The sequence below is a fragment of the Cryptomeria japonica genome, chromosome 3 (genome assembly GCF_030272615.1).
Source record: "Cryptomeria japonica chromosome 3, Sugi_1.0, whole genome shotgun sequence".
Lineage (NCBI taxonomy): Eukaryota > Viridiplantae > Streptophyta > Pinopsida > Cupressales > Cupressaceae > Cryptomeria > Cryptomeria japonica.
In genome coordinates this window covers 121,937,160-121,949,509 of record NC_081407.1, presented here as the reverse complement: position 1 = coordinate 121,949,509, position 12,350 = coordinate 121,937,160, and the positions used below count along the sequence as shown (strand labels likewise).

General features: G+C 33.4%; 1 protein-coding gene across 1 annotated transcript in view; it reads right to left on the bottom strand.

Moving 5' to 3' along the window:
* The window catches only part of LOC131038749 (cytochrome P450 734A1), a 31,577-nt gene extending 22,794 nt beyond the window's left edge, over positions 1-8,783 (bottom strand). The window contains exons 1-3 of the mRNA XM_057971284.2: positions 8,195-8,783; positions 7,640-7,851; positions 6,410-6,651 (exon numbers count right to left, since the gene is read on the bottom strand). Of these exons, the coding sequence (XP_057827267.2) occupies positions 6,410-6,651; positions 7,640-7,851; positions 8,195-8,465 (725 nt within the window). The 5' untranslated portion in view covers positions 8,466-8,783. The remainder of the gene's footprint in view (positions 1-6,409; positions 6,652-7,639; positions 7,852-8,194) is intronic.
* Positions 8,784-12,350: the final 3,567 nt, after the last annotated feature.

The window sequence follows — 12,350 nt, the reverse complement described above, 5'->3', positions numbered from 1 at the left end:
ACGATTTGTGAAGGAATTTTCTTCATCAACTGCTCCTTTGACAGATTTAACCAAGAAGGATACCTTTGTTTGGATGGATGAGATTCAAAAGATCATGGACCATCTTAAGAAGGTAACGAGTTTTCATCCTATTTTGTCTTTACCGGATTTCTTTAAACCTTTTGTGCTTGAGTGTGATGCCTCTGGTATTGGTATTGGGGTTGTTTAGATGCAAGATAAGCATCCAATTGCTTATGAGAGACAAAAATTAAATGAGGTTGAAAAAGATTCTCTACATATGACATGGTAATGTTGGCAATCTTGCATGCACTTGAAAAGTTTCATCAATATCTTGAGGGCAGCAAGTTTATAGTGAGGATTGGTCATAATAGCAACAAGTATTTCATGGAACAAAAGGGATTAAATGAAAGACAACAACATTGTGTGAGTAAGATTCAAGGATATGATTTTGATATTGGATTCATCAAAGGGAAAAATAATGTTGTTGCTGATGCATTATCTAGAAACCCCTCATTTTACTCATTTTCAATAATTTCAGCTTCTTGGAAGGATCATCTAGTAGTAGAATATTCAAAAAATCAGCATGCTTGTAAGATTGTAGATGGTAAAATCAGTGATGAAAGGTATTAAGTGTTGAATGACATCATCTATTATAAGGATAGAATCTATTTTGTACTGGAAAGTAAGCTAAGACATAAGGTCCTTATTGTTGTCCATAACAATCAGCTCGCTAGTCATCAGGATTTTTTAAAGACATACAAGTACATCCGTGAAAGATTTTCATGGAAAGGTATAAAAGATTATTTTCTCAAGCATGTAAGAAAATGCATAGAGTAACAAAGGAACAAAACTGAAGCTTCTTTTCCAGCGGGGCTGCTACATCCACTTCCTATTCCCAAGCAAAAGTAGGAACAAAAATCAATGGATTTCATTACTGAGCTGCCCAAGAACAATGTTAAGGATTGTTATTTTGTTATGGTGGAGAGACTCACTAAATATGCTCATTTTTATGTCAATGCCTTTAGAGTTTAAAGCACCACAAGTTGCTGGTCTTCTTTTCGAACAAGTGTTCAGACTTCATGGTGTGCCAAAGAGAATTGTAAGTGATAGAGATTGCATATTCATCAGAAATTTACGGCAAGAGTTGATGAAGTTGGTTGGAATGAAACTCGATCATAGCACTAGCTATCATCCTCAAACAGATGGCCAAACAGAGATTGTAAACAAATGCCTTGAAGGCTACTTGAGAAACTATGTTTCGGGGCAGCAAAAGGCATGGGCAAGGAGGTTACATTTGGCAGAATTCTGTTACAATAGTACACATCATATGAGCATAGGTGTGACCCCTTTCAAAGCTTTGTATGGTTGTAAAGATTCTACATTTGTGGACTTGGTTTTTTCAGATTCTAGAGCTCCTAAAGATCTTGAGTGGGCTAGAGAGAATCAAGATATCCTTATGACACTTATGGATGATATTTAGATTGTACAGGAATGACAAAAGAAATATGCTTATCTCCATCGAGTTGAAATATCTTTTGAGGTGGGAGACATGGTATAAATGTGTCTTCAACCTTATAGACAATCCTTATTGAATGTAAGGGAAGCAAATAAGATTAAACCAAATTTTTATGGACCTTTCAAGGTGATTAAAAGAATTGGTGAAGTAGCATATGAGTTGGAGCTGCCATCTATAGAAAAATCCACAATGTGTTCTATGTGTCATGCCTGAAAAAGGCTCTTGGACAGCAAGTGATTCATTCTAAAGGATTTCCCCCTAATGGATGAAGAAGGTAAGTTCATACACATTCCAAAAAATAATTTTGCAAGGGAGAAGAAGCTAAGAATAAAATAATTTCTAAGTATCTCATCAAGTGGAAAAACTTGCCTTTGGAGGATGCAACATGGGAAAGAGAGGACATTCTTAAGCATCCTGGTCTACACAAATGCTTGAGGATAAGCATTCTTTGGGTGGGGAGGACTGTGATGTCCCCAACTCAAGCCATGACACTTAACACTGCATTGGCTGTCCTTTCCTTGGATTTCCAAGAGGAAGAAAATTTAGAGCATTATTGGGTAAGTACTAATACTCTTTGGCTTGTTCTCTATTCTATTCTTAAGTTGTGCGCATGTCTTTTTAAGCAACTTAAGTGAAATTAAGTGATTTTAAGTTGTGGGCATGTCTTTTTTAGCAACTTAAGTGATGTTAGGTTGTGGACACATCTTTTTATGCAATTTAAGTGATTCTTAGCCTATGGACTTAAATTTCTCCCTTTTTAAGTTTAATGACATGAGACATGTACTTTAAGTGATTTTATTAAACATGTGCCAAAAAGGTCAAGGGGTTGTGAGATTTCAAGAAGCATATTGGCTCATTTTTTAGGAATTTTATTTGGAGCATTGGAACGAGTTGGAAATGGATCAATGGCTAAAGTTAAATAATTCTTTTGGGAGTCATTATATAACATTTTAGGGTTCTTGGGAGCTTGTTATGTGATTAGTCTTTTCTCTTTTGTCACTGCAATCTTGGGCTTGAGGCTTGAAACCCTTGAGTATCCCTGAATTTGAAGAGACATATGAGCCCAAACTAGTTAGAAGGTTGTGTTTTGGTGGAAGGACTTTGCTTTGTGATGCCCTAACACATCATTTTCAAGGCTGCAATTCTATCGAGGTTGGAGGCCATTTTGGAAGTGAGATTCAAAGCATCAGGATCAGATTTGGATAATCTACAGCAAGGTGTCTTCAGATTACTAAGCATCATTGAAGATGGCAACAAAAAGGACAAGTGGAACAGACCTAGTGTTGGTTTTCTGGGAGTTATGGCAAAGGCGGCTAGGGTTTGAGGATGTTTCTAAGGTATTTGTGTCTAAATCTGCATAGTGTTTCATCTTAGAAAAATAAAAGAAAATCAATGTGAATCGTTCCTAAAATTTCTAGGTAGATTTAGAGTGATTTTCTAAAACTTTTCTATACTCAAAAATTTATTTAAACTAGCAGAAAAATCAGATCACTAATCTGAGTCTAAATTTGAGTTTGTTGAATATGTTGGTTGAATATGTACTCTCTCACCATGGGCCACATAAATATTTGCAAGTAAAATTTCAGAATTTTTTGTGCCCTATTTTGGAGATACTGTTATTTTTCTATTATCCCTATTTGGGGATATTATAGTACCCACTTAGATAGTGGGATGGATTCTGCCAATAGCATGTGGGCCTTAGAGCCAACGATTTGTAGGTGATGCATACCCCATGACTCTAGAGGCTTGGATGAATTCCATTAGGAGCATGTTGGCCTTAAGGACAGGGGCATGCTAATGATGGATGTCCAGTGCACGCTAGAGGGTTGGATGGTTTTCCACTAGTGGCATGTGGGCCTTACAACCAGCAACATGCAAGCAATGACCACCTTGTTTGCTTAGCTGTCCAGTGGACTGCAAGGAAGAGAATCTCTAATGAAGAATAGGTAGGTAACCTTTGGACCGACCTCCTAGTATAGCTTAGTGCATCCTGACATGGGACATGGCATTTTAATTTATCAATGGTAGGTAAACCTGGGTGAATGGTCATTAGGAAGTTGACCCAAAGGCACTGTATGTTGGTTGAATATGTACTCTCTCACCATGGGCCACATAATCTGTTTGGAGGGGTGGATAGGGATTGAATCCACTATGGTTGGAATCACATTGCACCCCAATGGGAACCATGGTAAATTAAGGACAAGGAGTCTACATGACCTTTGCAGAGTACATAAGGTATGCTTTTGATATTATTAGCAGTTAATCTTCCATTGGTCATTATGACATAATCTAATTGTATTATTGTGGATAAGATGTAGTATGCATGGATGGTGAAATATTATATTGTTGAAAATTACTTTGCATTGTTGAATGTGATGGAATGATGTTTTTGCTATAAAAATGTCCAAAATTTATGAATCTTGTTGGGGGTTGTCATTACATTTTTATCTAAGTTGTTGGTCCCAGTTCGGACTTGAATTTGGGTTCGTTCAAATTTTTTTGGGGGTGGTTTCAGGTTCACTTTGGGTTCGTCCGTACAAAAACATATAAAAAATAAAAAATATATACATATATGCAGCAGCAAATAAGTTCATGATACACCACTATCAACTATGCTAATATTAAAGTAACATAACAAAATACACCACCATATATATTAATGTTTTAAATTTAGTCCAAATAACATAGCAAAATGCCAAAATACAGTACCATATCAATGTTTCAGTTCAAAAATAATAATGTCAACATTAACAATCAGCCATCACTGATCGAGTATCATCAAAAGTCATCAAACATATCACCCTTCAACACTGCTTGAGCAATGGCAAGCAAACAAGAAAGTTTAGCTGTGGAGGCAAGAAATTTTCTTTTTCATTCACAAATGAACAAATGAGACATGTTTCACCTTTTTGGCCTTTTTAGTGGTCTATTTGAGGGTTGGAGAGTCGAGTTAACTAAATAGACCAAAAAAGAACTGTATAAAAATAAAAAAAATGTGTAAAACCAGTCAAATTCTGCCCGGGTTCTGCTGCTCAAGTCAGAATTTGCTGCAAATTCTTTCAAATTCTCCCTGGGTTCTTCACAACGAACCCACAGGCCGCACGTGGAACACTAGCCATATATATGCCGGACCACATCCGGACCAGTATTTGGGCTGGACCGGACCAGGACCCTGGGCTGCCAAGGAAGAATCTGGCAACTTAGATTTTTATATTAACTGAGTTTCCAACTCAGCTGTAAAACATTATTTACTCCAGTAGCTGTACACGTAACAAAGGCTTCAAAAAGTAGATGATTTGTATTTTGGAAGGCTTTAGGCCTTTCCTTACGCTATGTTTGGGTTTCCCAAGCTAACCGCAGCCTTCAAAAAGAGTAGACATAGCATCTCTTCAAGGAAGCGCCACTATATGTGCTTTAATCAATCTTACGAAGAATTTTTGAATATTACAGTCTACAACAAGTATATTTTTATCATGGGTTGACTGTTATGTATCATAATCTGTATTTTTTAATATAAAATTTATTTGCAGCATCTGGGGGTTGAGAAATTTAATTTTGTGATGACTATTTGAGATAATATGTTGAAACTTGAAACTGTATGGACTGCAAACTATTTAACGAAATGGCCACGTGAAATCTCCATACAATACTATGATTTTGTGAAGAATTATGAATTCAAATTATAGTAGCGCAACCCTCATTGTTTGCATTCAGAAATACTTCGTATTTGATTATTTGCCATCTGTTTGATGAAATGTCTGAATGACAAAACTGTGAAAATTTGCCAAGTTTTTGGATAATTTTTTTGGGCAGTATAGTAGGGGAAAGGACCCAGTAGTTGAGCATGTATCAATTGTTGTGAGGGTTGTTGATACCTTTTGTTCCAAAAATTAAACAAATAAAACCTATTGTTTGTAACAAAAAATATCAATTTTTGTTAGGAAATGTACCAATAGTTGTTAGGAAATGTACCAATAGTTGTTAAGAAATGTACTAATATTGTAAAAGTAACCAATCAGGTGATGCCATGTCAGCTGCACAACTATTGGGGTCTCTTTTGCACGTCTATTGGTCTCACTTTTTTGGGGGGCTGTTTTGGACACCTTGGCAAAAAGCATGCTGATGTAGCATCATATTTGATGATGTGGCCCTGAAACCTTAGTTATAAGCAGGGGACTTGCCAAGTAAGCTGCTGTAAAAAAATCGGAGTGATTTGAAATTTCCAAGTAGGATTTTGAGAAGCGCGAAGTTAGGGTGCACAACTACTGGGTCCTTTCCCCTACATTCGTGGTGTTAATTTCAAAGCCATGTCGAAGTGTGGTGGCTCTAAATTCGCAGAACTGGAACGTGCTGTACTACTATCAGCAAGGGGTTGGGCAGTGGCATCGGGCGTGGATGGTTGTTCTGGCAGCTCAGCGCATGGTTCCTAGCCCTTGTTTTATATTTCGTCTGCACTTTGCTTTGCATGGCTTTTTCACTGTACTTTTTTTTTCTTTTGTTCTTTATGATTTGATCACTAATGGTAACCCTTGGCTGAGTGTTTTTGGTATCTCATTTTAGTTTGCTCGATCAGTATGACTGTTATGGTATTGTAATAACTTTTTGTTTCAAAGTTTATGGATGAGGACTCCAATTTAACTTTATCTAATATTATAAAAGATAAATAACATTCAGGCCCTTGCAATAAAACGTATAAACCTTGTAATAACGATATGAAAAAAGAAAAAAAAAATCTCTGTTTACATTTTCTGAAAAATTAAGTATAATGGAAAAATGCAACGAAAACACTCACAAGTTTTAGCATCCTAAAAAAATATTGCTGGCAAATACCTTGCATCAGTTACTTTCTAAAACAAAATTTATGGTCACCAGAATGAGGCTAAAACATGTTACCCGGAACCTGGAATATAAACTCTGCGTATTCTTTCAAAAAACAGGAGGATCTGCTGGCCCAACAAATCGAAAATGTGATTTCCCTCTGCGTAACTGCTTCCAAATGCTGTACGTGAAATAATATCTGATGTGAGAACAGAAAACTCTTTGAAAACGTCAATTTCATTGGCACCTGAAGATACTAAATTTCTCCATTCTCTGCACATATTGGTGCCAGACTCTGCAATTGAGGGAATCATACCCTGACATGGCAGATGTATTATATGAGTTAAGACGGAATATAATTTCCTGGCAGAAGAAAATCGTGAAAGAGTCGACAAGTATAGAAGTGAAGCACTCCGACGTTGAACGTACAATTGAAAATCTTAATATAAATTGCGCATTAGGAAAAGGAAATTAGCCTAGTGGGTGGTGTTAGATTATTTTAGAGCAGGTTTCTAATTAATTTTGTAGTGCAATTTAAAGTTAAAAGATTAAGTTCAATTTTGTTATTTAGTGCATTCAATTCAACAGAATAAATAAATATGAATTGGTGGTGCAATTTCTAGTCTTTTACCTTTTCTACTCACTCACATCCACAGTCTTACAAAATAAGGCTGCTAATCTTGAAAGATTTCAATTAATCTTGTGGCACTTTTTTTCTTTTGCTTCATGGAATCTACTAATCTTTAATAATAGATTCTGAAACCTGACATGGGACCCCAACATATGGGACCCCAACCTTACTATCAATTGAATAGTTTTTGAGTTAAAACCATTAAATCTATATTATATGAGTAGGGTTTAACAAACTCATCTTACCCTCCATCTCTCATGAAAATGAGTGGTCCACTTAGAACTTAATGCATCTAAATGTAGGTAACACTCACAAGAGTGAACTATTGGAACTTCCAAATAAGTCACTCATCTGGCTACTATTCCAACTCAAGTGTGTTTAAGTGGATCATTCATTCTTAAGAGATGGGTGTGTACAAACCAATACTCCAAAAAATATAGATCAATAAATTTGACTCAAAAAATACACAATAGAATCCTGATACCAATAATACCAATAACATAATTTGACACACCTAAAAAAACACCTTCTACTTATCAACCTAAAAGTCTGTCAATTGAATGTGACAATCTGACAAGTAATCATCATCGTGCATAAGCTTTATGATTGAGTATTATTCAATTCATATTGACTTTATTTTTATTCAAATTACGACTGTGGAATTCTAAGTTTACCTTCAAGGCCTCCATGTGAAAAGCGGGGTTAAGTATTCTTCTATGCTGTGCCCATCTCTCCCCTTCTAACCCTGCAAGTCCCGGCACTCCAGACTGCTGAAATTTAATTTTTCCATAGTGCCCAAACTTGTTCGATAATACCTCCTTCGCAAGCTCAGGGTGAGGAATAAGAAGCCTTGGTGTAGTCCCAAACCAGTAAACATAATCCTGACCTGTATTACAGATAAATGAACGCCCAATGAATTGGATGATTCAAATTGTCCGATTCTTATCTACTACAATGATAGATTAGTTTTTAAAAATGAAATACAAGCCATTCAAAAACCTAATTGAAACATGTTCGAGGAAAAAAAATAATCTGAAAACAACATTATACAGAATTTTCTTCAAATGTTATTTTAAATTGAGTATCTTTTCGTGTTTTTCCCCCTTTTGATATGATTGCACCCGGAAACACTGCCCAGTGATAAAATTCATAGGCACCAGAATGAATGGAAACCATGAAGCCTTGGAACTCAAAAAATTCAAAGTTTTCTATGGAGAGAATATATCAACCGTAGATTTTTCCCCATTGATGATAGGCAGGAAGAACTCGAGGAATTATATTGTGTCCTGACAGGAAAGACTTAGAACTCTCCTCTTTGGCCATTTGAACAATTACAGGGGCATTTCCAAAGGGTAGCTTGTAGGGAGGACCTCCAATCCCTTGGGCTTCAAAGTACTTCTTAATTTGCAGAGGCGTCCACCATAGATCTCTTGCAACCTTTAAGAGAAGTAATCCTAAACCAGCTGAAACTAGAGCTACAAACCAGGAAACCCATTCCATGATCTTAACTCAGAAGATTTTTTTTCTGAAGCTGAGCACTGAGAGATTGTTGTTCACTTGAATTTATATCTGTATGCCACAATTCCCAATTCTTAAGAGGTCGCTGTACACTGCGTGATAAACAAAAGGTACCTATAGTCATGATGAAATTTTATCATACAGACAAATCAATAAGGCTCGATTGCAGACGGAAGCTATGACGTTTACGGTAATATTTAAAAATGATTCAGGCGGAATCTTTCGTTATATGTTTCAATCGCATTTTCTTGTCCGACAATCAATACCTGCTCTATAAAATTTTAGTCCTGTGTCTGTTGCTGGCTTAGAGCTGTTCTATGGAAACAAAATTTATCTTAATTTAATTTAAAAAAATAATATTCGTCGATGGTATCTATCAGTTATGATTTTTGGGGTCACCTCATAACGGACCTGGAATTTGACAGGTAAAATGACTGTTTTTTCACTTTTGAATCGTATTTGACAGCTTAAAAAATTAGTAGAACATATGCATTGACATGCTATTTTTTTCTAAAACCATATAGATAACACTTAAAATTATAAATAAACCGTAAAAAAACATAGTAGGTAATATATATATTAGTTTACAATGTTTATTATAAAAATACAAATTTATTTAGAACATTTTGAAATGGAAGGATTTAGAATATGGAAGGATGTAGTTGTTTCTAATTTTATAATATTTTAATATGATTTTTTAGAATAGTTCTATTTTTTCATATGAATTTAGAAACTTGTCATAATTGAAATGATAGAATATAATTGATGAAATATTTTAATATGAATTTTTACGATATATTCTATTTTTTTATATATGAATTTAGAAACTTAGTCAATTTAATTTTTTAGATATCTTTAATAAGATTGTTATAGAAACTTTCCATAATATATATAATTTTAAAATTTTAATGTTTATTATTACTAAATTAGTAATTATTAATTGATTATCATTTAATGTTAATATATAGTATATAATAGTGTATTAATTTAGAAACTTGTTTAGTAAATTTAAGATTTTTGCATATATTACTAATTTATCATTATTTTCTCATTAAGACAATGATTTTTATTTCTTCCCAAGAAAGATGTGCATTGCATTGCATTTTTGTGTGGCTTATTCTTCTAATTTTATATTTTTTGACAGTTAATATTTTTCTTAAAACGTCAAATGAAAGGCATTGAAATGACTAAACCGTCATCAAAAATTCATATGACAGGTAGGGGTGACCATCAAATTCCAGGCCTGCCTCATAGCATTTCAGTTATTTTGAACTTAGTTTGACCTTAACCTATAAAATGAAGTATCTTTCTATAAATTTGAAAATAGCATATTAAATATTAATTAAAGAAAAATAATTCATATTTTTTTAATATATATTTATATAATCATCAAATCAAATCAGTTTTATAAGTTTCTTTATTTTTAGATTTTTATAAAATTGTTAATTTTTTTTTTTTAAATTCATTATTTAGAAATGGTATTACATATGGTTTGAATTTTACATTTTGTTTTCTTCTAATTTTAATATTTAGTTGTGTTTATTGATGAATGTCATAATGTTTTCTTTGACATTTTATTGTACCCGTATTTTAATTAGCATAGAATTATTTCCAAGTTAGGGCCTAAGACAAGACTAATCAACTCTGTTAGCACTCATATTCTCATTTTTGCTTATACCTTGAAAAAAGTGGAGTTGGTTTAATTATACCACATTCTCCCTAATTGATTAACCTTAAATCATAGATAACAATGTAAAAGAGTTGGAACCTAATTTGTGATGGTGCCAAATTTAGTTATGAATGTACATATTGTGGATTTTACAAATTTAAACTCAATAAGATAAATTAGCTTTAAGTTTAGTTAAGGTGATAAATTAGCTTTACGTTTAGATAGGGTGATATCAACATCCTTACAAATATTGTAACATTGAGCAACTTTGCCTAAAGTCCAATTTTGTATAAAAACTCATTGTTCAAAATAATAATTATTAGTAAATCTTAAATATAAAATTGTTTTTAATGTCCCCTTTTCCCTTTTTTAACCTAGGCATAAATTAATTGATGTATTAAAAGTTTGTCTAAATTAATATATTTTTAGCAACTTGTATTTAATTAGTTGTGTTAGTAAGTTGAATATTTTACTTATATAAAGTGACTTTACCTAGGTCAAAAAATAAAATTATATAAATTCACTTAAACGGAGCTAGAAGGTTTATTATTCAAAAAGTGATTTGATAATATAATTTTTAAAAAGTTTCATACAGAGTTATAAAAGGAGGTTGAGGAGACTAATTTGATTCATTACAGATATTTGATGTATACTTGAAACTTCAATTGTGGAGGTTGGGAATGTTTTGTTCAACAACAACCCTAAGATAAAAGCCCTATAGTGAAGATTGGTTTCAAGAGTGAAAGATCTTCCCTAGCCAATTGAAGAGGTCAATTCATACAAGTAAAATTTGTGTTGAAGGTGCATGTAGCATGAGAGTGGGTTGAAGTGATATAATATACACAATCCTAACTTTTTTGAAAATGTTATCAATTAAAATTGAGATGCAATGTAGAACCCTTCCCACTTTCGAATCGCCCATATCCTAAAATGGGCAAGGTGGGATCATATGGTGTTTAGGAATACAATTAATTGAAATACCATGTTAAAAAGAAAGCACCCGGTAGCCCAAACAACTTTTTCAATAAGGTGCATATATGCATTACTATCAATTAAAATATGCATCTTCTAGTTATCCAATTTGAATGAAGGGGCATGTCCACTTAAGTAATGAGAAATATTATACAACACTAAAAATAGATAATAAGTTTATTCCATTTTTCTAGGGGTAAGTGATTACAATAAACTACTTAATTAATGGGATAAACATCAACAATAAACCAAGAATCAATTCACTAGCAATATTACCATCTAGAATTACAATTTAGAATGTGTGAAAAGATCACTTTTTAGTTGTATGACCATTTGAAGCATTATAATATTAGTACATTTGCATCATAAACATCATAATGAGAGTATTAGTTGCTAATAACAAGTGTTGATGTAAAACATACTATTGTTACAACCCAAATGATGTCAAATAATATGAACAAATCCACCAAACTCAAAACAACAACTATATATCTTGATGATTGAAGAGGAATATGTTGCTACAAGTAGTAAGAAAACACTTGAAAAAACTTTGCCAACACTTGTCTAACTCATCAAACATGAATAAAGGTTGAGACAACTATCTAAAAACATCTTCAAACTCCATTGTAGTTCATTGGAAAAATAGTATAAGATCGATAACAAATCTTTGTCTTGTGAAGGTCAAAATTGGGTGTCGGTACAAATCGTGAAAGACCATCACCAAAAAAGTTGGAGAGACCCTATAAGGGTTGAACACCAACTAACAATAAATCTCCATACAAGGGAGCAATTAGTTCATATACTTTGAAACCCTTATGGCAGATATAGCCAACAAATGATCTAGCTTAATCCTTGAATGAATGGAAACTTTTTAGCATTGAATCCCTCCTAAAGCGGCATGACCTCCTAAGAGGCAATTGATACACTTGTACAAAAAAAAAAAGAGCTAATGATAATGGATTTTATCAACCAAAAATAGATGGTACAACCTGCTACAAGAAGTGGTATGGTTGGAACAAGCAATAAACTATTCAGTTACCTCCCTTAACCTTTTTAAATTATTCAAATAATATTAATAAAACTTAATTGAATTAGAAACCTAGAAGAAATCAAAATCATCCATGAATACAAATCTATTGAAGATTCAATCTATAATAATGGTATTCCTAGAGGAAATCAAACCAACTAGCTAGGGGTTTTTTTCTCAAAGAATAAAAATCTTGAAA